The sequence below is a fragment of the Anopheles moucheti genome, chromosome 2 (assembly GCF_943734755.1).
Source record: "Anopheles moucheti chromosome 2, idAnoMoucSN_F20_07, whole genome shotgun sequence".
Lineage (NCBI taxonomy): Eukaryota > Metazoa > Arthropoda > Insecta > Diptera > Culicidae > Anopheles > Anopheles moucheti.
In genome coordinates, this window is record NC_069140.1 from 8,345,554 (window position 1) to 8,368,612 (window position 23,059).

At 46.3% G+C, this 23,059-nt stretch overlaps 1 protein-coding gene across 1 annotated transcript in view; it reads right to left on the bottom strand.

Moving 5' to 3' along the window:
- Window positions 1-559: 559 nt before the first annotated feature.
- The window catches only part of LOC128299767 (uncharacterized), a 35,856-nt gene continuing 13,356 nt past the window's right edge, over window positions 560-23,059 (bottom strand). The window contains exons 2-7 of the mRNA XM_053035838.1: window positions 17,721-17,966; window positions 3,530-3,636; window positions 2,668-2,859; window positions 2,295-2,575; window positions 2,074-2,219; window positions 560-2,003 (exon numbers count right to left, since the gene is read on the bottom strand). Of these exons, the coding sequence (XP_052891798.1) occupies window positions 1,740-2,003; window positions 2,074-2,219; window positions 2,295-2,575; window positions 2,668-2,859; window positions 3,530-3,636; window positions 17,721-17,966 (1,236 nt within the window). The 3' untranslated portion in view covers window positions 560-1,739. The remainder of the gene's footprint in view (window positions 2,004-2,073; window positions 2,220-2,294; window positions 2,576-2,667; window positions 2,860-3,529; window positions 3,637-17,720; window positions 17,967-23,059) is intronic.

Consider the following 23,059-nt stretch of genomic DNA (forward strand, 5'->3'; position numbering starts at 1 on the left):
TTTACTTCACTTATAAGTAATCCTGGCGGTCAGTCATTTGTATCAATGGAAACAATGTGAAGAAACGTGTCATGGAAAAGAATTCTGAACTAAATGTTAGGGATACAATATCTCTAAGACGCATTCTGATCGTGTTAGTTCGGATAATCGGTATAGTACTACCTACCCGGTTCGAATTCTCACACTCGTGCTAGAGAAGAGTTGTTTTTGCGCGGTTCATAAATCCATTTTTATATGTTTTGTTCCTCCGGGTAAGATGCAGAACAATCGCGAGTTAAGTTCTGTTGGAAACTGTCCAGTACATCAACACAACAGATCGTACGATTAATCTCAAGCCGAACGGTTCATTTTCACGGTACACATATGTTTGAGCTGCGTCAAATTGTACAGCTTCCACAGCGGTATTTGCTTGTAGTGTGTAGTTTACATCGTAAGATAGACGGTAAGAACGAGTAGAAACGGTAGGCAAAACTCATCGATAAAGCGGGCGGTTTGTTATCGATACTGCGAATCGTAACCCTAATTCAGTAAGTCATAATATTGCAGTAGGAATTAATAAACCGGTTTTCATACTTCCCAGCAAAATAGTGACGTTTCGGATAGCAACTTTTATCCCGTATGCCCAAATGCAGTCCGAAAAAACGTTTTTTTATCGTATTAGTATGTACTTTTATTAACTATTCTGTCTTATGCAAAAATTTACAATTTTTTAAAAGCAAATACCTTCTCACTACTTTTGTATTGATACTTACTGCTGCAGGAAGGACATCGTTTGCAAAATGATCATCATTTCGTGAAGGGTTACATTTATTAATCTATCTCATTATTTGCTGCTTTCGCTGCTTGCGATGAAGCAGTTTCCTGTACCTCCACTACAGCTAGTTTTACTAGTATATTACCTATGGTTTATTTTATTGTTTAAAGTAACTTTTACACTTCGATCACTAACTCTTGTTACGGTCGCGTATCATGCTTGATACAACGTCTTTTATTCCATCCAATGCTAGTGGTAATTAAATCAACATCTTTTAGTCTTTGTGCAAGCGGTGCAGACGAATAACTCGTGCTAATCATTTTCCTCGCTGCATTGCTTTGTTCTCAGATAAGGAAGATTGTTTTGCTTTTTTTCTGTTCTATAGATGGTAGATTGTAAAAAATCCAGCAGAATGACGTACGTTTACATGGCATTTGTCAGTCTTCGGCTGGCCGATATTCGGTACATTAAACAAAAATGCTCACTACCATTGTCTGCGCCTGGTGGTATGCTAACCGCAGTACAAAACCCTCTTTGTGAAGAGTTAGCGAACACGTCGAATAATTGATGCGCTATCGGTAGTGTATAAGTTAAGTTAAACCACTTCATTGCATCTTCTGCCGATGCTGTACGCTACTGCACACACTTATGCAGACCATGAAATCTTTCGTTCGCAATATTTGTTCGATTGGACCGAGGATGATCGAGATTACACTGTTCGCTCCCGGGAGTACGCGGAGTGTAGGTTGGTTAATATTAAAAGAAAACAAGACACATACACACCATTGGCATACACGCACGTCCGGTTATGTACAATTTCACTGTGCGTACTAACGATGCAATGGGTCAGCATCTTCGCTCAACCCATCAAACGATCCTCCTATTCGTAAGGCTATGAAAAGCGAAAGAGTTGGAGCAGGCGCAACCGTTTCAGATTTTGGGGCAAGTGATTTAAGCTTATCGTCCCATAATGGAAGCAGCTGTTTTACATATTGCTCGGTGGTCCACGTGGCCGATGTCCGTGCAGTCCGGAATGCCGTGAACCGGGTCGGCTGTGTACGATCGCGTAATGGTCCGAGTCGATCGGCAGCGATCGGTTGGAGTGGATCGTACTGCCACCGCTCGTGTAACCCTTGTTGTGGCCACCCTCGCGGCCACCATGCAGCGAGTAACGCGATCCGTACTGTGACCCGTGCCAACTTCGGTACGGATCGTACTCTTCGATGATTGACGGTTCCTTCTCGATGATCTGTCAAGTATGGACGGGGAAGAGTGTTGAGTGTTCACCGGGAAGTACTTTCTATTGCCGTCCAACTTACCTCAGTCTGCGCACAGCTGCAGCTCATGGCCGTGCAGAGGAAGATGTTCATCAGTAGCATGATCAGAAACAGCACGCCGAGTGCGATCGTCAGCCAGAGTAGCCAGTGCGGACGAATTCCCGTGTCGTCACAGATTGGTGAGATAACTGTTTGCAGAAATCCATACGATTAGAGTCATTCTTAAAGGTTGTTTGCGGTGAATTGCTCTGCGCTGCTCTTACCCGGTGCGAAGGCAGGATCAATCACAAAGACGGTCGTGGCCGCCAGCAGCATTCCGTCGTCTTCCTGACCTAAGGCGCGGGCCGTTTTGACGAACGCGTTCGCATCCCCGGTACATATCGATTCGTCATCGGGACACCGCCCATTACACTGGACGACATCGCACTGGAAGTGTACCTCGGATCCTTCGGAGAATTTAAACATCGACTTGATCTGTGCCGTTGCGCTGGTACCATCCGCACTCGGTCGGAACCGCGTCATCGTGTCATTTTTCAATGGGCAGCTGGGTGGTGAGAAGTTGAGTTGGAATAAAAACTCTCATTCGTATAGGATATCCAAAAAGAAAAAAGCACACAGAGCTATGTAAACGCTTACCCTCGATCGTCAATCAGCACCACGGTCATGTTTTTCTTGTTGAAGGCAAAGCAGTTCTTTACGCGGATACCGTACGTGCCGTTGGGATTGGTAACTTCCGCCTTGATCGTGTACTCCCGGTTGTAAACCGTTTCCCGGACACGCCGCCCCGTGCTGTCCAGGAACTTTAATGCAACCGCACCGCTGTCATCTCTGTGGGAGAGTTAGTTAGTTTAGGCGAGAAATTAGTGAGGAGCAGCCATGAATAAGTAAGAGATGATCCTTCAGGGTAGATTTTGCATGCAACGTTTTCAAGGCGATGTGAGGAGACTCTTCGCTTAATCCCACGTAAGTAGTGACTGATCGATGAAGACATTAGCAAGACATCTTTACACCGCGATTGCCAGTCGGGAATAATCATGCATCGGAACGCCACGCCAAGAAGGCAGCGAAGTTATTCAATCAGGATAGGATCGTGAGAGGCCCCCGCGACCATTGATTGTGAGGGTTGCTTCGGGCCACAGTCTCTGTTACTGCAATATTCATGAAGGCCACTGTCATGGATTGTACGCACGTTCGATCGACCGAGGGTCGACGGTTTTGCAGAATGTTCCATAAATTTTACACCTACTAACAGAAGTCTACTCTCGGTGCGCCGGACACGACACGCTGGCCACTAGTGTGCGAAGCACGCCCGTGTGTCTGACGCACCTAGAACGATCATGACACGTTTCTATCTCATTAGCGCTAATCGCGCCCGGGGTGGCGTAATATCACTTATATCCCCTATCTGTGGCACCTCTTCGCTCCGAGCAAAACTGCACCGTCATATGGAAAATGTGTAGCTGGGTTACAGGGAAGGAAATACCACCGCAGTACTTACCTAGCGAATCCTGTTTTGCCGCATGTGATAACGTAGAATTTGTCGTCCGCCAGCTCCAACGTTTTGTGCACACGGACGGCCAACTGTACGGAGCGTTCCTCCGTGCGCTGTATTGTCGCCGGGGTAGAGAAGAAGAACACAATTTGCCAACGGTTAGGAATGGGGGCTCGTTAAAATGTAATAACAAATTGTACAAACCCCGCGGCGGTGCTGCGGTGACAGCTTTATGAGCTGTTATGTTATTTGCGATACGATGCTTCGATTCGCTCGGACGTGTTATTAATGAGTTTGTTAATAGGCAGCAGTCAGCATTAGGCTGGAATATTTTTTTAGGGGTTGGTATGTGACCAATTGTCGTGTTTTTAAAGCATTTAAATGCGTTTCTATAGTTGCGAGGCTGCAAAACTGCGCCGGTTGCTTGGTGACTTGGGTGCACAAAACGAAAGACTTCAACATAAGCGACGAACCCTTTGTTGGAGATTGCATGATTGTTTGTTTGTTTAATTCGAAGATAACCGAACTGTTCGGAACTGAAGACACCATTTCTGAACACCATACGCGCTATTGCTATCTAACCTTTCCAAATTTAAAGCGCACAAAAGCCCAAATCTGGAACACACTTGCTTCAAAACGTGCAAGCGTGTTGAAGTATCATCGAATGTTAAAAACCAAGCTTCCTTCACAACGCAACGGGTACTAGATCTCGCTTCACATCTCTCTGTCGCACACCGTACCGCACACTCCTCCACCTTTCGCCCAGGTGCTTGAGAAGAAAAAGTGGAAATTGTTATTTTTACTTTCCCTGCTTCAACGGGGAAGCACAGACAGATCAAATGATGACCTAAAATTTGCAATCCATCCAGCGCAAACGGCATGCGTTAAGGGCGGTCTCGCTTCGAGATGGTGGTGTTGCTTCCACCGTCAAATTTTTCACTTAAAGGTGGAACATTTCGTGCAACGAAATTCCCAACCATCCACCGGTGTCGTTCAGATTTCGATTGATTTGGAATGTTTTTTTTTTTTGTAAAAAGCGCCCTCCAAAAAAAAAAGGCCCCACAATCCACCGAATACGCTTCGAATCGAGTGTCACGAACGGAGTAGCGGCAATTGGACCAAGACTAATGAGACACTCGTCATCATCAATCCGTCCGCAGCTTCGCTTATTAATTTGGAATTGGTTTTCAATTTTTCCAACCACAGCACCGCACAATTTCCGCCGAATTCACATGACCTGAAACCGATATGGTTTCGTAGCCTCATATGTAGCCCTTCGAGACACGCAAACAAAGCCACTCCGGTGTCTTGGGACGGCAATGCGTCCTCGTCGCATCGAATGTTTACTGCATTAAAAAGGTTTACTGCATATCGATGGTTTGTGGCCTTGCGGCATAAACTGCAAGCGAGACTTGGACGATCGTGCAGGCATTATTGCGTCAACGCCGCCACCCTGATAGGGGTAGTTCTATGACCTTCGCCCGTGACCTTGATTGTAAGTGTAGCAAACGGAACGTTGTGCAGCCGGTAAGGAACCTTCGACCGGGCGCATCTTTCATCTTCGGTCCAGCGTCCTTCCATTTCGTGGCGTTCGTTCGATAATAAAACATTAAATGATCGCGTTGACCGGTGAATGCGCAATAACGAATCAACGCATCCGATCAGGTGCGCTGTTGTGCTGTGCAGATTGGTTCTTTGTTTCCGAGCCGTGTTGCTCCTCCTACACAGACGAAACGAATTGTGCTGGTGAGCAGTTTGCTCGACGTTGACCGACACTGGGCCAGCGCGTATGTAACTCGCGGGCGTTCAGTGAACGGCGATGAATAAGTCATCAGCCGCAAGCCGCTTAAAAGCTTTTGCAGGTTTTAGCCTGCAGCGGTAGCGTTCAACCGAAAACTCATACCAACGGTCCGATGCTAATGATGAGAGCCTTCTCGTGGCTTCGGGATGCAACGAGGTGTAGGTAGAGCATATCTTGATGTTTCTTCGAAAACACTGACCCCACGGCTGGAAGAAATGACTTCTAGCAGCACAGAATGCATACGATGAACCCGTGGAAAGACAACGCCCCGGACTAAAGAACCACGCCACAACAGCGCACTCAAACGCCTGCGAAAGCGAAAGTGAAAAAGCATCTCAATTATTACGAGCTCTGACCGTCCCCGGGACGGCATCGCCATGGAGCCATGGTCCCCTGCGTTCATGCTCGGGGAAAAGTCGATCGATGAAGATCGATGATTTCGCAACAGTTTGCCGTTGTTTTTTTTTGCTGCAAAAGCAACCTTTCGGACATGCGGCGGATGGACGAAGATAAATAAACGAACGCTGACAGTGAGCCGTTGCGAGTGGATTTGCTTTTCGGTGGACGCTGTCAGCAAATCGTTTGCCGTTTCCCCCCTCGTTTCCACGATCAAATCGTTGTCATCGCCAGCGGAAGGATTGAAATGATCGATCGTGCGATCGAAGGTGCGGTACGGCGACCACTCAGAGTCCAACATGTCGTCTAGTTTCTTTTTTGTGTGTGTGAGTTGTGCCCTTACGATGAGAAGCGAGGAAAACTTTCTCTAGGGATCAATTTACAATGTCATTGCTAGGCGAATGACGATTGAATTGCAGTTTATTTATTTGTGTAATACTCCTTGCGTATGTTTTCATTAAGCTACATTGACAGGCTTGGCCTCTGGCTATGTTCCGGAGGGTTCGGCTTAATTACCGGAGACATGCGCGGTACTAATGCTGTGAGTTGCGTGAAGCCATTTGATTAATGATATTAAAGATGTTTAATGCAGCTTTGTGGCTTTAGTATGGCTGTGTGTTAATTGCATATTTTATATAGATTGGTTTGTTTCACCAATGCTAACCCAACAGCTTTCTTGCTTTTTTAATCAACAAAACAAAATGTTTTAATAAAAAAGAAATAAAGTTTTGAAATTCAAAAATTAATTAATCCCTAATAATTATTAATTAAGATTCTTGAAGCATTCTGCTTTCGGTTGAATGGGAATATCAACTCTTAGTGAGATGATACCGATGCGTTGACTCAGAATGACACTCACAGTGTAAGTTGTTTCACTGACTTTAAATTGATTTTTACTTTAAACTGATTTAATTGTTGAGTGAGTTATAAATATTCTTGAGTGAAACAGCTCACTATCTAAATTAATTTAGTGACAGAAATGTTTAGCTAAATACCTTAATTCCGGCTTATTCTTTGTGATGGAGTTTATATGCATGTGAGTTTCAACCACTCACCGATGAAAGAGCTATCATTCTCACTCAGTATCCACATTACTGTTGTGTGGAAAAACGGCTGCATATAGACAGTCTTCACGAAGATCATCAGGAAACGAAAGAATTCGATTTAATCGAGAATTCGTTTTAATTAGTTTAATTTCAATTTCTCTCGACCTCTTTACTGAATAATCACAAATCCTCAAAGATTTCGGAATCTTCAAAGTTTTATGAATTCTTAGAGGATCATTAGTCCTCGTAGATTAATGAATCACCAAGCATTTTACGCATTTCTGAAACATGGTTCTGATTAATGAATTTTTGAAGATGCCTAAAAATCTTTAAAAAATTGCCTAATGGCTTGAATGATTCCTCACTGAAGATTCATTATGCAAGTCCTAATTTCCAATTTATCTATTGCATGTTGTATGTAACTAAATGTTTGTATCAATTCAATTGATACAACACCTTTCCAAGTTTAAACTTCCTAACGAAGCTCAGCGTAATCAACATTCACCAATGGCGGTCATCTACCGGGTCAAACTCCACATTGTTGCACGTCGTACACCCACACCTTCCCCGAATATTGGTTTGACCCATCTGTCCATGGGTCATGGGTGGCATTGCGGTCGGAATCGGTGCCCGGGTACAACCACCGTACGGTTGCGATAAAATTTGCATCAACACTATGCTCTGAAAGCAACTCCTCGCAGCTCCCGCAGCAACGCCCCGAACACGTCCCCAGGCAGGCGGGGACCGAAACGCGTGCATAATGCAATTTATGCGGAACAATGCAATTTATGATAATGGATTACAAATAATGGTACCATGCGACCGATCTGGTCCGGAACCGTGCCCTTGGCGTGCTGGCCGGGATAAAGTGCCGGGACCGGAAGGTACAAAAAACCGCCAGCCGGCGACCTACAAAATCGACCCGGTGTGGACGCGAACGCGTGCGCTTCCATTTTCCTGCGTTGCTTTCCCGGCTCCAGCGCCACTCTCCATTCCAGCGCAGTAGAATAGAATGGGAAGGGTGATAAATTTTGGATTCTGACAAGAATTAGCTCAACCGGTGGTCAGTCGGTTGGGAGGGGGTGCGTTTTATTGTGGAAAAGATGTTTCCCGTTAGCGTGACCATTCGCCGGGCTGCACACACCGGGTGACCCACAAAGATGGGCGTCGGTTTTGTTGGGGCATTTGGGTGCGGTTGGTAGCTGATTGGGTGAAAATTCTGATAAACATTCCTCACCGCCTGCATACAATGCGCAATCATTGCTGGCCAGCTGCTTGAACAGTTTGATCTTCACATTTTCTCAAGCATTTTTGGCTTTCGTACATAAATCAGTTCTTGAGAGTAGACATCGAAACACTACCTCTTTTCTGTCCGTTACGTCAATATTGTGGGCGCTCACTAGCCAAATCGTCTTATCGGTTCGTAATTTGTTTCCTTCGGGATATTTTCCTTTCCCTAGTGGATTGCGATTATCAATCGCCCCATTACACGTGCAGCTGCATGCAACAGTTTACGTGCGCATGCCACCGACACACCGCGCTCGGCGACCGTGCCGAAGCTCGTTGTACGTTTGTTATTTTGTTGCATTTGCCCCGTAACCAACTGGCGCGGGTAATCGCCAGTTTGGTGGGCAAAACGTGCAAACGCGAAGCTTCCGGTAAGTGTATCCAGCCAGATGTTACTTCACTGCACGGTTGCAACCAGGAATCGGACGGACAGTTTGTTTGCGTTAGCGTTTTCTTTGTGGCCCGTAGAGTGGGTTGCTCATAGCTGACGGCAGGGTCGTGAGTTTTCGGAGTCGATCACTGTAAAGAGAAAGACTTGAACGATCGCACGAAGAGGAACGTATGATTGATAAATAATTGAAATAATTTAAAAAAATTGCTAAATTCGTCCGCTTTTGGAAGGTAAAGCCGTGTTTAAAATTAATCATTTTAAATCACCTTTTAATAACGCTTGTAAAGGCACGTGTCGTAATGCGACTGCAAAGTCAGAGAGTTCGTTTTTTGCACACATTAATGGCCGCTCGGGTAGGGTTGTGGTTAATTTTAATAATCGTAACGCGATGCCCTTAAACCACACGAAATAAGCTGCCATTTGTGGAATTCCCTTCCGGGACACAACGAGCATCTTCAAGCAGTATGCAATTTTCTTCTGCTTTCCCGCGTACCGCGACTGCTTTTGCATTCCCGTTGCATATCCTCCAGCGACAGTGACTGCACCAGATCGTTCCCATTTCTAGGGCCAGCATTCTTTCGACGTTTAGCAACACACACACACACCATTGGCAACCGAGGGGCGATTCAATTTATCCCGTAATCTTTTTTCCCGAATCGGCGAGATCCAGCAACCCCCAAAACCGTGGTCTCGTGCGCGCACACATATCAACATCAGCCACAACACCTGGAAGTGTTAGATTTAACGGCATCGGGCCGGGCACAGTGGTGCGATCGGGCCCGATAAGTGCTGGAAAATTGTAACCCATTTCGTTGTCGGAAGCATTTAAATCGCAATAACCATCTCAATCGATCCGCTCAAGGGATGTGGCGATCTTTGCCAGGGATGGTGGCGAAGGTAAAAATGGGAACAGTTTCAGCCCTTTCGGTATCGGTGGCATCGATCGTGACCTTACATCACCCAGATGCCCTGAATTAGATGGTCATCCGTTTGGGAGGGGGCGGATGAGATTGAAAGGGGCAAGTGGGGGGGCGAAAAACAGCCCTTTGCTTGATGATGGTCATGATCACGATCCCGGCACACCCTTTCTAAGAAAAAGGGGTTGAATGAAAAAAAAGGAACTAAACGGAACAGAACAGAACCGTTCCATTAAATGGGAGTGAGATTAGGCTTAATCATGCTAAATCAGAGTCAGTTTGATTCAGTGTCTAAAGAAAGGTGGAAATGTTTGGGCATGTATCTTAATTAAAGCTGTGTACGATGTTTAGGGGTGTATCAAACACTTATCTTAATTGCTACTAATTTCTATTCACCAAACAAACTTCCCCATTCGAAACGATAACGTTGGAAGTGATGTTGAGCTGTTTTCCGATATTTTTTTTCTTCTCCAGGATCGTTGAATATTAATGCTGGAATCATTTATAAAAGCTCAAGGCATTTGAGAATACAGGATTGGGAAAGGCCATTCAAGCTATTTGAACCCTCAGGACTGGACGAAATCCTTGGTCTTTTTGATGGTACTCAAGACCACGCCTAGCACCTAGACGAGTAACCTCAAGACCTTTCTGGAATAGTGAAGTTTCAAAATTTTCCAACATGAAGTTGATGTGATAATCTTTGTTGTTTCGTTGTTTTTCACGAGTTTTCTCACTACTCCTCGCTAAAATCAGTCCCAGTCTATCAGATATAGTCTTCCATGCTCTCCTTTGACTAGGATGTGAGGCTACTTTAGCTCTACAGTCGATCTAAGAACAGGAACTCTCCGCTTTCAAATAAACAGTTCGAGTTTTTGGTTCATCCTTCCAAAGAACCGTTTTAGCGAAAGTCCTTTGGCAAGTCTATTAGGCTTGCAGAACTGTCTTGTATAACTTTACTCTATAATAAAACGACCGTGTGTTAACTTTAACTGTACAAACTAAAAACTTTCAAGCGGAATTAAAACATAACTCAAGTACGCACTTAATGTTGCCCACCACTGTAATCCTTCCCGGTTTCTGGCGCTTTGCAGCGGGCGTTACATTGTAGACCGTTCCCTGTCGGGATGCACGGTTTGTGCCATCAATTCTACCCAATTGACAACCCTGATCGACTGGTTAGGGCCGTGATGGTTGGACAGCATTTTCTCGCGTGTCAGTGGCCGGGAAGCCGTTTGTTTGCATTAATACGGACGATAAGTTCATGCCGCTGACCGATTCGATGTGCACTCCAAGCAATGTTAATTAAAAATGTAATAAAAGTATTTCCTGAATGAAACACGCTCAAGGTACAGTTTGATAAATTGCGTAATGAACAAAGTATGGGAAAAAATTATTGAAATAAGAATCAAAATAAATGTGCTTATGCGTTACATGCGCAGGACAAAATGAGGATCCATTCCACCCGGATACGTTCCACTTCACAGTACATTAAACATTAACGCCATCCAATTTAGTTTCACACCTCTGCCTGCGATCGTTCCCACTCGATCGGCACGCAAAGCGCGAAGGATGCTCCGTATCATGCTTTTAACATAAACACTGTAACGCCTCTGGCAGTCGATGGCATCGACGAGCGTGTCCATTTCGCAAGTCAGTTTGACAGCTCCATTCTTAGCACGCAGCACGTTAATCAATCAATGTGCGTTTCATTTAGCTGGCCAGCAGCTTCACCGCTCCGAAACGGCGCCATCGGTTGTGTTGTGCAAATGAAACGTGCAGAAAAGGATTTGAACGATTATGCATTATGTTGCGGGATGAATTAACCACCGTCTTGATTACAACGTACGCCCAAGGACATATGCGCGCGCGAGAGTCGACATGAATCCTGCATGGCAGAAACATCGACGTATACACGCATCAAGCTGTCGTGGAAGACTTTTCATCTCGATCCACACGTTGTTGGGCACGCATTGAAAAAGCTATTGATTGAGTCTGTCGGTTTGCGTTGCATGGAAATAGCAAAGAGAATCCATAGCTTCTTGCACATCCCGGCTAGCATCATGCCCCCATCATACATCCCCACCGTTCTTGTACGCTGATTAATGCACCTCGATTGGTACATCCCGGGTGCCGCACATTATTCTTCTTAATTACATTCGATTTCCCGCCGTGTTGATTTAAGCGTCTCAATCGCTATCATTGCCCCGATCGGAAGGTGCGGAGGGAAGGTTACGGTTGACGCGCTATTAATTATCTCTTTCTAGATCCGTACCGTACGTGAGAATGGCCACAGTGCGATCGCAACCGAGACTTAATTCCGTCCGTCCATTTCTAGGAAGCGGTGACTAACGTGTCTATTATCGAGTGCGCGAGCGGCGGTCGGTGATCGGTGAGCTACAACAATTAGCATTAAATCAATTGGTACCGTGCGGTGCAGCACACAGGATGAGCTCGGTTCGCATTGCAATTTAATCGTAATTCCATCAGAAACCATTTCGTATCAGGTGCCGTTCCGTACGTGCACGGGGTGCAGACCGTACCGTTGGAATGTGAAGGTCATACCGTAAATGGAGCCACGAAAATTTGCTTCCGTTGAACGTGCATTGGAAATGAAGATCTGGGCGAAGAATTGCAAGGAATTGTGGAATTTGTGATATGCGCCTGAATGTAGGCTAGACAAGCAGATGTCCCCAAAAGGACTTCCGAGCAATGCGTCTCAATGGGAACAGAAATAATTAACCTTGCACGGTTAAAAATTTGAACGATTGTCATTGAAAATTAGAAACACAAGCAACCATTTGCTGTAAAGTTCAACAGCGAACGAAAATCCGGTTTGGAAAATGTCAAACAAACCGATCATGGTACGATATGGGCGCGAGATATTGCGCGAGAGGCGAGGGAACATTTTAACCAAGCATGCCATGGTGCAATAGCCGGTTTGGTTGCTTTAGCTTTATCGCGATACCGCGTACGTTTCCTGTTCGATAATCGTGCTTTGTTGGCCCTCATTAAGGGTAGATCCATGCTGTATCGCTGCACCCCCCCCCCCCCCCCCAAAAGTGCCGACTTCTAACGTCTTTGTCGACGATCGGCGTGATTCAATGCACGATGCCGAACACCGGGCTCACCTCACTCACTCTCTCTCTATCGATCCTCACAACGCTGGCGAAAGTAAACTAGTTCAACATAATAAAGTGCTTGCAAGCAGAAAGTGGCCACAGTGCAACAAACTACAACGGATCTAATACGGACGTCCAAAAGGGCACAATCATACCACACTAATGTACACCCGTGGCTCACCATCGTTCGTCACGTTATCTTGGCCCAGTTATTGGCGAACGAAAGAAGTAGAAAAAAAGCGGCTCTCCCCTGCATTCGCTTGCCGTTGCATCGCAATTTGCAGTGCAGTTTCGGAACCCGAAGCCGGATCATTAGGGAACAAATTACTGCAGCCACCACCAGGCACAGGACCCGTTCGGGCGATTGCTCGCCCTGCTCGGAACGGATTAATCTGTTCGTTCTACTTTCATCACGACCTAGGCAGGGACGTGCTTGTTGCTGCTTGCCGTTCCTTCCCAAAACCAAACCTCCCGAACCGCGTAACCCACTTCCGCGTTGCTGCGTTGTCGGTGTGCCGTTTCAAAAAAAAACGGCCAGCTCGACGACGTTGTAAATCTGTGGTCAATCCGCGCACAAAGCCCAGGCGCGTGACCGTGGGCTGTGGGCCGGGAAAATGGTGAGTTTTAGGAGCACAGGTGCAGGCGAGTCGAGCGAGTAAAACACACACTGGTAATCGCTCCAATCACGACCTATCAAACGTATTTTAGGGGTTAGGTAAGATTGGACCTTTTGTCTGGGTGGCGTTTCGTTCCCAACCCGGGCTTGGACCGTGGCACAACGCGTCGATACTATGGAGTTCCCTTCTCCAACCGAAGTCCACCTTTTACGACCTTCCCATGCGAGCTTTTTGGAGCCACTCATATACGCCTTGAATAAACGCCAATCAATCAATCAATACGATCGGGCCCGAGCGCAACCAATTGTGCCGTAACGTTACGCAAACACAGCGACGTTCGCGTGTCATTCGAATTTGATTTTCCAATTATCATACTGATCTCGCCGAGGACGGACAGAGCGGCACTGTTGCGGAATCTCATCAACAATAAGCGCCCCGGTTGTGATGATTATGTTTAATTTAATCAAAACCAGCCTAACCAACCGTTCTCACAGGGTTTTTTCTTCTCTACTTCGGTTGGCCAGCAAGTGAAGGTGCATTACGGTGCAACCGCACTGGCAAAACCGATCACGATCTTCACCTCAGCTCTCGAAGCCCTCACGTGACGCGATGGGGGAATGGAACCCGTTTTCGTGCGGCCGTTACAGAGGAAACATTGTGCCGATTCCGACCTAACCCATGTCGAGCATGGACGAAGATGCCTATCTCGCATGGCCCAGGCTTGGAAAGTCAAACTACAGTTGCGCTGGCCGAGTTCTTCAGGTGCTCCACAACTCCAACAATTAAAATGTTCTATCGGAAGCACTTAAAATATAGGTCTCTAATGAATATCCGTTCGAATACAACCCAAAAACCGTCCATCTCTCCACAAGGCTCTCCATCATCCGGGTGGCGTGTATAGCTGCGGACCGGATTTTCGCGCATCTGGACCTGGAATGCAGCTGCAGGTACGGTTTGGTATGCACGCGCGCCCGCTGCACGCTTGTCAGCACCAAAGTCAAATTAAGGTCATCCGATCCGGACCGTGCTGGATGTTCTGGTTGTCCCGGTTATTTCTTTATTTTGCCATCCCTGCCGACAGCGATTAATTGGACCGCGATTGTGATGCGAACCCTCTTCGGGTGGAACGGGTGGTCAAATGTATCAAGCCGTATCGATCGAAACCACAACCCGTTGTGACCCTTTTTGATGTTGCGGTGGTCACTCCGTGGGCGAGGGCCCATCGGGTACGCTTACGCTTGGGTACGCTTTCGATTCGATTAGGTCCTGCCAAATCCCATCAACGTTGCTTATTGTTATCTTGAGCCGTTTTGTGTCCCGCTTCCTAGCGCAAAAACCGACCAACAAAGCCGGGGCGTACATTACTCAGCGAAAAAAGGGAACGAAAACGGGTGGGATTGTGCGAGGGATGATGATGAAGGGTAGTGGACATTAGGGCGCAAATATTCCAAGATCAAAACCACCATTTATTGATACAATGCGCTACAATAGCCATTGACCCAGTGCGTGGCTCATATTAACATGGCGGTGAAATTAGTATCTCACGATTTAACGAGCTCGTCGATGTTATCTTACAACGCGGCAACAAGCACACCTAATAGACCGTTTTGTGGTGGTACCACGTTCGTCTATGCGGACAGATTTTGGAGGTTTAATTTTCTCACTTAAACTTCGTGCCGCTCGTGGTTGGCAACTAGAAAGCGACTGGTGATGTTTATTTTTAATAGTTCGTAGAAGGAAATAAGCACGACGAATTGAAGTTATAAATAATTTCGGAAAGTTGCTTGGCAAATGTGCTTCACTAAGCAAGCAAACATTATGCCACTAATTCATTTATTAACTGCAGCAGTTCCAGCAACACAAATTCAAATTTCCTGCCAGTCGGTGTGTGTGTGGCCAGCGGACAGATCATTGTTGTCTCGCAGTTTACTTTAATTTACGAATGAAATAAAAATCTCAATTGCCAGTGGAGACAAATGCACGAATGCATAACCCCCGTGCCACTTTTTATTGCCGCATTTTGTCTATTGCTGCACATTCCCGCACAATGCCAATGCCTTGCATTCCCGGTACGTTTCTCCCAATATACCCGCACGGACGCTATTGTGCAGCAAATGCATTTTATTCTATTTCAACCTAACGTATCCCGAGGTTGGCGGGGCGGGAAATCGATTCATGCCGGGTTTTCGCATTTTTCCATACAATAGCAATCATTTGGACTCGATGGTTGGATCGTTATCTTGCCGGCGGTACCACCGATCGAGCGAGAACGGGCGAGTCTGTGAATGTGTTTAATGCCTGGGCTCTATATTTCAATTTCCGCAATAATCGGACTCCCCCCCGGGAGACTCCGGTGTCCGTGCCCAGTCATGATTGTGCCCCGATAGCGGTGTTAAACCGGCATCAGATCCCTGGCAATCGATCTGCAAATCTGAATCCCCACCTAAATCAATAGGACCGAGCGTGTCCGGGGCCGATAAGCTGGGTGGGAGATTTGAATATAAGTGAAGTCTCGGTATCGACCGATCCAGCTCAATGTGATCGACCCTTAAGGGGTGGACCGTAACGTAGACCCCGTCGCAGACTGCTGGAGAAAGAGTGAAGGTTTTCCATGGGAAAATGAAAAGCGACACGTAATCTCTTCATTTTGCACATTCCTTCATCTTCCGCACAGGAACGTCGGACCGGCAGACGATAGGATAATTAGTGCAGAGCCCGGAACGCTGGAGTGTAGAGTCGCCGGGTACTAAGCAACCAATCGTAAGAAGAATGCTCATCCGATTCAAGACGTTCTTGACGAGCCGCGGGCGGGATCTTCTCTACGCTCCCTAGCCGAGACGATGACAAGCGTTCCCGCGGGAATCTGCACCGACTGAGTCCTTGAACGTGACAACCGGCGGCCAGCAATGCACCGCCTGCCGAATGGTTGGTCTGTGTTTGGTTTTACGCTTGTCACTTCAAACCGTCAACCGGCGAGTTTGACAAGTTGTCGCACATTCACGATGGCCATATTTTGCACACCTCCCTCCGACTCCCGACCAAGGGGCAATTAACATTCACCGAATGGGAGACGGTGCGAGTCCTGTTTTTTGCTGCCTTGCTTTAGGTTCGTCTTCTGGTGTGATTGGATGAGTTGCGGCCGGGCTAGAACCGAACCTGATTACCATTCCTGGGCATTCACCGCGGTAAACGCTGCCCGATTGTAGCACCCGATGGTGACCGCTCGAAATGATCGCAAATGATCACAATTGCTGTCAATTAAGTGGTGGCGGACCGTGCTGGCGAATCATACCGACCCCGGTGCGTGTGTGTGTTTGGAGGATCGATGATTTATGTGACGAAATCGCGCTGTGACAGTAACGCGTCTTGACCGGCGCGTAACATGGCAATGATCAGGTGAGGAGGGATTGCTGGAAAATCGTTCCTGCGAGCAAATAAGTCGACTGTAATCACGTGCACGGTATGATGATGATATTGCACAGATGAGCTAAACGATCCGCTGTGCGTGAGAAGCAAGCATTACGCTGGATACGAGTAAGTAGCTTACGGTATGCTGTATATGTTTTGCTTCATATTAAGCAGGCATTGGAATTGAAGCACGTAGCCTGTGATAAGTAAAGGATGCTATCATAAGCCAACTTGTTTATGAAGATAGCATATTTGTTTTAATAATTTGTATTGTCTTATTATGACTTTTGAGAAATTTCGAACTTGAAATATGTTTCATCTTTTCAGTGAACATGTAAAATTGGTTTATTATTTATAGTTTTTGCATTGTGCCAGTAATTGCGCAGATTCAAATCACATCGTAAAACCGTCACCATTTATAAGAAATGCATTAGATGATTTTACAAAAGTGGCACATAATTTTACATAAGATTTCCAATTTAGGCATTATAAATTGCAAATTCCTACCATCGTTTATTACAAACATATCAGATAATTTCATGCAAGTTTCGCATGACACTTGAGACAACTCAAGATATTAGAAGATAGCCATCAAATGGTGTCACAATTCTGTCAGAATTGATATTTCAAGTGAGTTCAAATGAGAATTAATGAATCAAAACTTTAAAATGAATCTGTGAATCATTATCACTTTGTATAATGTAACTTAGACAATTTAATAAATTGAATTCAAAAGTCTAAAATTCCAAATATTCGGCTAAACATACGCATAACTCCAATGCCGTTCCACGAATAAATGTTTTCACATACGCCACATTCCATAATTCATCAAAAATGTCCTCCGCTTTCTGCGTCAATGTGACCTTGCATTACTCACGAACAGGAAATTGTTTAAAACATTGCTGCACATTGATCGTGATTTCAGCCCAAAACTGCAATGAGTCAACCGCAATGTCGTCGGCTTCATTACGCGGAAGTAGTCACCCGAAACTTTGAACGTGATCGCGACCAAACTACGCATCGCGGAAGTTAACGTTTGCTCCAGCTGTTGACAATAGACCTTCCGCTTTCGCTCTGCTACACCAGGGTGCGCTTTCTGCTGCTACTGCCACTACTCATTAATAAAACAAACGAACGCCCAATGAAGTGCGGGGCACGACCGCTATTGTGACTAGTATCAAGCTAAGCATTAAGAGAAGCAAGAAATGAGCTTACATCACCACCACTCACGTTGCTGACGAGAATGCCACAGTACTCGCTGTTGCCGGACTTGGCCAGCAGGTTGAGGCTGAGCCCGAGCGATGCCGATCCGTTACCGAAGGTCATGCAGGCCGGTGTCCGAAAGTCCCGCGCGTGCACCACACCGTTGTACGGGCCCGCGAACTGGATCTTGATGTTCATCGTGCCGGACTTGCAGGTGGCCGTAACGTGCGGTGCGAACTCCGTGTCCTGACCCGTGGCCTGTTTTTTTGGGGCGGGAAGGAAGCAAAAGGAAAACGAAAATGTTAGTGTCGGAAAAAACGGCAAACCAGAGCAACAATAAATGATAACAAAGAAAAGGAAAAGGGAAGCGAAATGGTGCAGGAACTGTACGAGAGATGATTTATTACACGCGTCCGTCGACTAACTTAGCGAGCAACGATTTAAATTTGGGTTTAATTAAAACAATCTGCCACACAAACGGTCACTCCCTTCTCCCTCCCCGGGTGAGGTATGGGAGTGAATTCTTTGGAGAATCGTTGGTATTTTATGCAAATGTCAAACGGGCTCCGAGTGTCAGTTGTAACTATGGAAACGTTAATTTCCGTAGCGACGACGGGTTTGGAATGCTGTCGTGCTGTGAGATTTAACTTTCACTACGAAACATGAACCCCTCGGTGGTGGGCAAATGTTAAGCAATGAAGGAAGGTGCTTTAAGTTAACCTTATTAAAATTATGCAACTCCGCAAGCTGTCCGTTGTCCTCTCACGGCAGGGTAAGGTTCGTTTCGCTGTTGGGCCAATCACGTTCTGTTGTGATCCATTCTGGGCAGAGGCAAAACTACGTTAGATGCCCAATATTTCTGTGCAGAGCCTGTGTCTTCACACCACCGGATTGATTGGATCATGCAGCAGTTCAATTTCGTATGATTGAAGATCGCGAAGAAGTTCACCAGCGGCATACTATGGGGAACCCTTTTCGAATGTCTTTTATTTCATTTTCATCCGAGCGATCGTGCGACCCGCTGAAGGGTTAACCGAAGGTCTAAGGTACTTTCCTTCAAACATTATCATGTCAGTCACGAACTATGTCCGAAAAGACACAACTCACCACCGGCTAAAAATAGGTGTCGAGCGTTTCGCCGATCGTCACAGCAAACGGAACCAAATTTGTCATCACGGACGCATTGTCGATCAAGGCAATCGGCTCAATGTCAACCGGGGCGAGCGTTACGAACGGGTAGCTACAACCGGAGGAAATTGGTTCCGCATGGGCGAGTTGTCGAAGTCGAGTCTTGGAAGTCGCGTTCCCCGGGTCATGACACTCGGACCAAAACGCCTCCACCAGCATCTGTTCGGCGTTACATTAAGTGTTACGTTGTGTCTTGTGCTTTTGCCGATCACACAATGCGGATTAGATCGGTTCGGTTCGGTGGGCAAAACTTGATCCTTGTGGGCGTTTGTTTGGTGCTCAACCAATTCCTTGGAGTTCATCGTGCTCAAAGTGCTTTTCTCTTGTTTTAAAGCCGGTTTAGTTCAGCAAGCGGAATTGATTAATTTTTGTCGAAACGTAAAGAAGGCTTACACTTACGTCCGATTATTGTTAAGGTCAAGAGACAAACGCTTTTTTTCTAATTTGTAACGGGTTTTTGACCATTCTGGTGGGAAGCGGTCGAAGGAAGTTTTCAAATCATACTAATTTGAAATTTTCGTCCACAGGAAGCAAAAAACTGATACCGTTACGACTGGAAGCAATTTGGAAATTCGAAATATCTTTAAACGAGTCAATCGGACCGGCGATCGGAAAATAGCCAAGGCAAGAGGAAAACCAAACCCCTTAAGTGCCATAAATGAATAAATCCAAGCGAAGGTGCTAACAGAAAGTAGATTCACTCCGAAAACGAATCAGCTTCCCTCAATTAGGGTCTCCTCATCTGTGCTTAAGAAACCCAACCGCCATTACGGTGCCATCCGATCGATCGCACACTTGGCACCGTGTGCACTCTCATGGACGGCCGACTTTATGAGCACGCGAAAGTAAACCAACCGACACGTGCAGCACAAACCCCCTCGTCATAGCTGATTGGACCGGGTGAGTCGTGAGAAGCCCAGGCGCACCACTGGAAGATGCCAAAAATTAAATTCCATTGATTTCCAATCACGAACGAACCATTTCGGATGGAGGGAAATTTACGGCCTTGCCATGTGTCGGACGGATAATTGCCGATTTTTCCGCCCAGGGAAACTGGGGTTGGACATCAAACCGGGCGACCTTCTTATCGTGCTTGACCGATAAAAGTGGACGAGAGGGGGTTTTTTTTCTGAGACGGAGGAGCAATTTTCAAACCACAAAAGCGTCGGTACAATCGGCCAGCGGTATTGAAGGTGTTGATGATGTTCCACCCCGGGCCTGATGATGACGAGTCTAATGGATGGCGACTTGAGAAATTCCAATCGATGGGAAAAAGGCGCTTAACTTAGCCTCATTTCTAATGTCTCCGCTTGTGTGTTTGCGAGGGCCCGATTTAATGATCTGCTTCGTTTAGCCCTTTGCTCGTTCCAGTAGTGCCGCTGATTGCTGAGGTCCCCATCGACGACTAGAAGAACGACCTTACGATGTCTTACGATGCAATTTCTAGCAGCAGCTAGTTTACCTGGTGTTGGTGCAGCCTTTCGATTGCTTTATTTATTGTGTTTTTTTATTCACTCGAACCATCATCTAGAGGAAGCCACCCTACGCCCATCACCGGACAGTTGACAGCGTTATGCCATTGGGCACCTGTTGTGGTGTTGTGCAGCTCGCTTATCGTTAATCATATTAGAAAATGGGACCGGGATGGTCGTTGGAGCTGTGTGAATGTGTGAAGAACGGTGGCACATCGACACATTGCCCCTAATGATGCTGAAACGATGGGATAGTACGATCGGACATTAGAAAGAACGATGTCTATCTATCACCGACTAGACACATTCTGCTAGATCATGGTATAGTCATTTCAATTGCGATACCCATCGGGGTCGAATGGAGTGGGATGAGTTCTATATGACTCATACAGGTGACAAACGTCTGAAAGACTAAACTTTAAGGTATCTTGAAAAAGAATATGTTTGATACAAAACGCCTAAAGTTAGGCAATGTGAATGCATAGCACGCTTGATAGAATACGTTGAATGGTCTCGTCGCAATACAGGGCTAAAAATGGTTGTATTCTGAGCAGGTGATTCGTTCCAAATGTACCATTCTAGCGTGGATGACATCATCACGTCACATCACCCACCATATGACTTGGTCGATGCTACTTCCGACGCTCAATGTCATCGTTGTGGCAGGCAAATTAACATATAATCGCTACACGACAAAGAGAGAGAGAGATACATCAAGAGATTGATCAATTCCCGATTAAATCTGCAATGCGGTGCTACACGCGGAGTACAATTTGTGCAACCAAAGCCAACGCTTGACGATCACCGTATGGTGTACCATCCGTTTGTGACCCAAATACGAACCAATCGGCCAAAGATCAACGGCCATTTTCGCGGACACATCGAAAGTGAATGAGCATTATATGATGAGGTATGCACAATTAGCATGATCTATGGTCGCCCGCTCGCTGCGGGTGACGTCGATGTTTTTCCATGTTTGATGCAAACATTTCGTCCTCTGTTTGCATATGAAATGTGACAGCCATTATGTCATCGTGTCGTTTAGTTGCACCAATAGGTAATGCTAAATCACACAAACACACAGACACACACATGCAACTCAAGAGAGAAACAATCCAATATGCAAAGCAGCACGGGGTTTGTTTTGTTTGCTCTAGTTGTATGATCTAACTATGTACAACACGCTCCCACGGTGTTACGGTTTTGTTCAATAAAACCGTTCTGTGAAGAATTAGAACAAGTGCTGATTCTATTACACCCGAACGCCGACCAAACAACCGACCATAATTAGTCGAAGCGGAAGGAACAACATGCAACAGTTTGGTAAATTAAATAATCTTTTAATTAATTTCCGTACAAGATCGATACGTGGGCTTTTGCGGTGAATTTGCCCGTTTTGCTTCATGAAATTCCATGCTCTACGGGCAATCAAGGGATAAGAACGGATGAGCTGGGCGAGAAGTTCACACGCTGTGCTAACTTTACAACGGAACCGCGATCGTCTGTTGCTTCGGCTGCTTCTGATCGCCGCCCCAACGGAGTGAAAATTCATTCAGCTACCATATTTATCTGTTCCGTTCGATCCGGATCGCTTCGAGCGGGGAGAAGAATTTCGGTAGTCAAGCTGTCTGCCTCTTACCGAATTCGTTCTTATTAGAACCAGTTGTTGGATTGAAAATGGCTTTTATCCATTCACGCCCTCCTATCGGCGTCGTTAGGCTTAGAATGGTTTCGACATCAAGATCGTGCACACAATTTAATTACCAACACATTGAACGCATTCGGTGCGGAACACTCCCTTCTATGGGGCGGATTTTATCTTTTCATCTCGAAACTTCTAACCCTCACACATAATCTATTAGATCGAGGGAAAACGTTTTAGCGTACGCACTTTATGAGTGAGTAGCGAATAAATAGCAGATCAAAAAGAAGCTATTCTGATAGCTGATAAAGGGCCGAACGGGAAGAAGGTTGTTGCTTCGAACAAGCTTTGCTCCAAGGTCTAGGCTAGCGCTAGGCGCAACATTAGAGGATCGAGTTTGATCTTGTGAATTGCTACATTTACAACCATTCATCTCGTTCGTGTTTTTTTTTCTGTTCTTTGCTCGGTGGGTTCAAAAGCATCGGAGGCTTTTATACATCTCCATCCAATGCGGTTCGCGTGCTTCATACGCTACAGCCTTCCATTCGCAGGTGGTAGCACGGCTTGTTGCCAGCGAATAATGACAAGAATTAGAGCATGCTGCAAAATGTGCCCATGCGCGCTATTGTTTCATCTGAGGCAAATGCAAACAAAACGTACCGTTTGCTTACAGTCGGGTTCGCACCTTCACACTCGCCTTCGGTCAACGAACGAAACGAAGCGAACTGATCGAACAGGCCCGTGGTGGACGTTTATGATGTGCGATGTGGATGTGTGCATGCGTTCCAGCAAGGGCGTACGACCACGGCGGATACGGTTGTTGTACGACACCCCAACTCGCGGCGCAAAGGCCACGGTGGCCTTCACGGCGCTCGCTGGTGGGCCGATACGAAAGACTCAAGCGACGAACCTCGTTTCGTCTTGCCGGCGGGACAAAACCCGCGTCTCTGCACTTGTGTCGCGAGCTTGCACCTCCACCCGTAGGTGGCCCGACTCGGCTGTTTCCGTGGTGACTTGAGGAGGTGTTTGAGAACGCACTCGTCCCACCG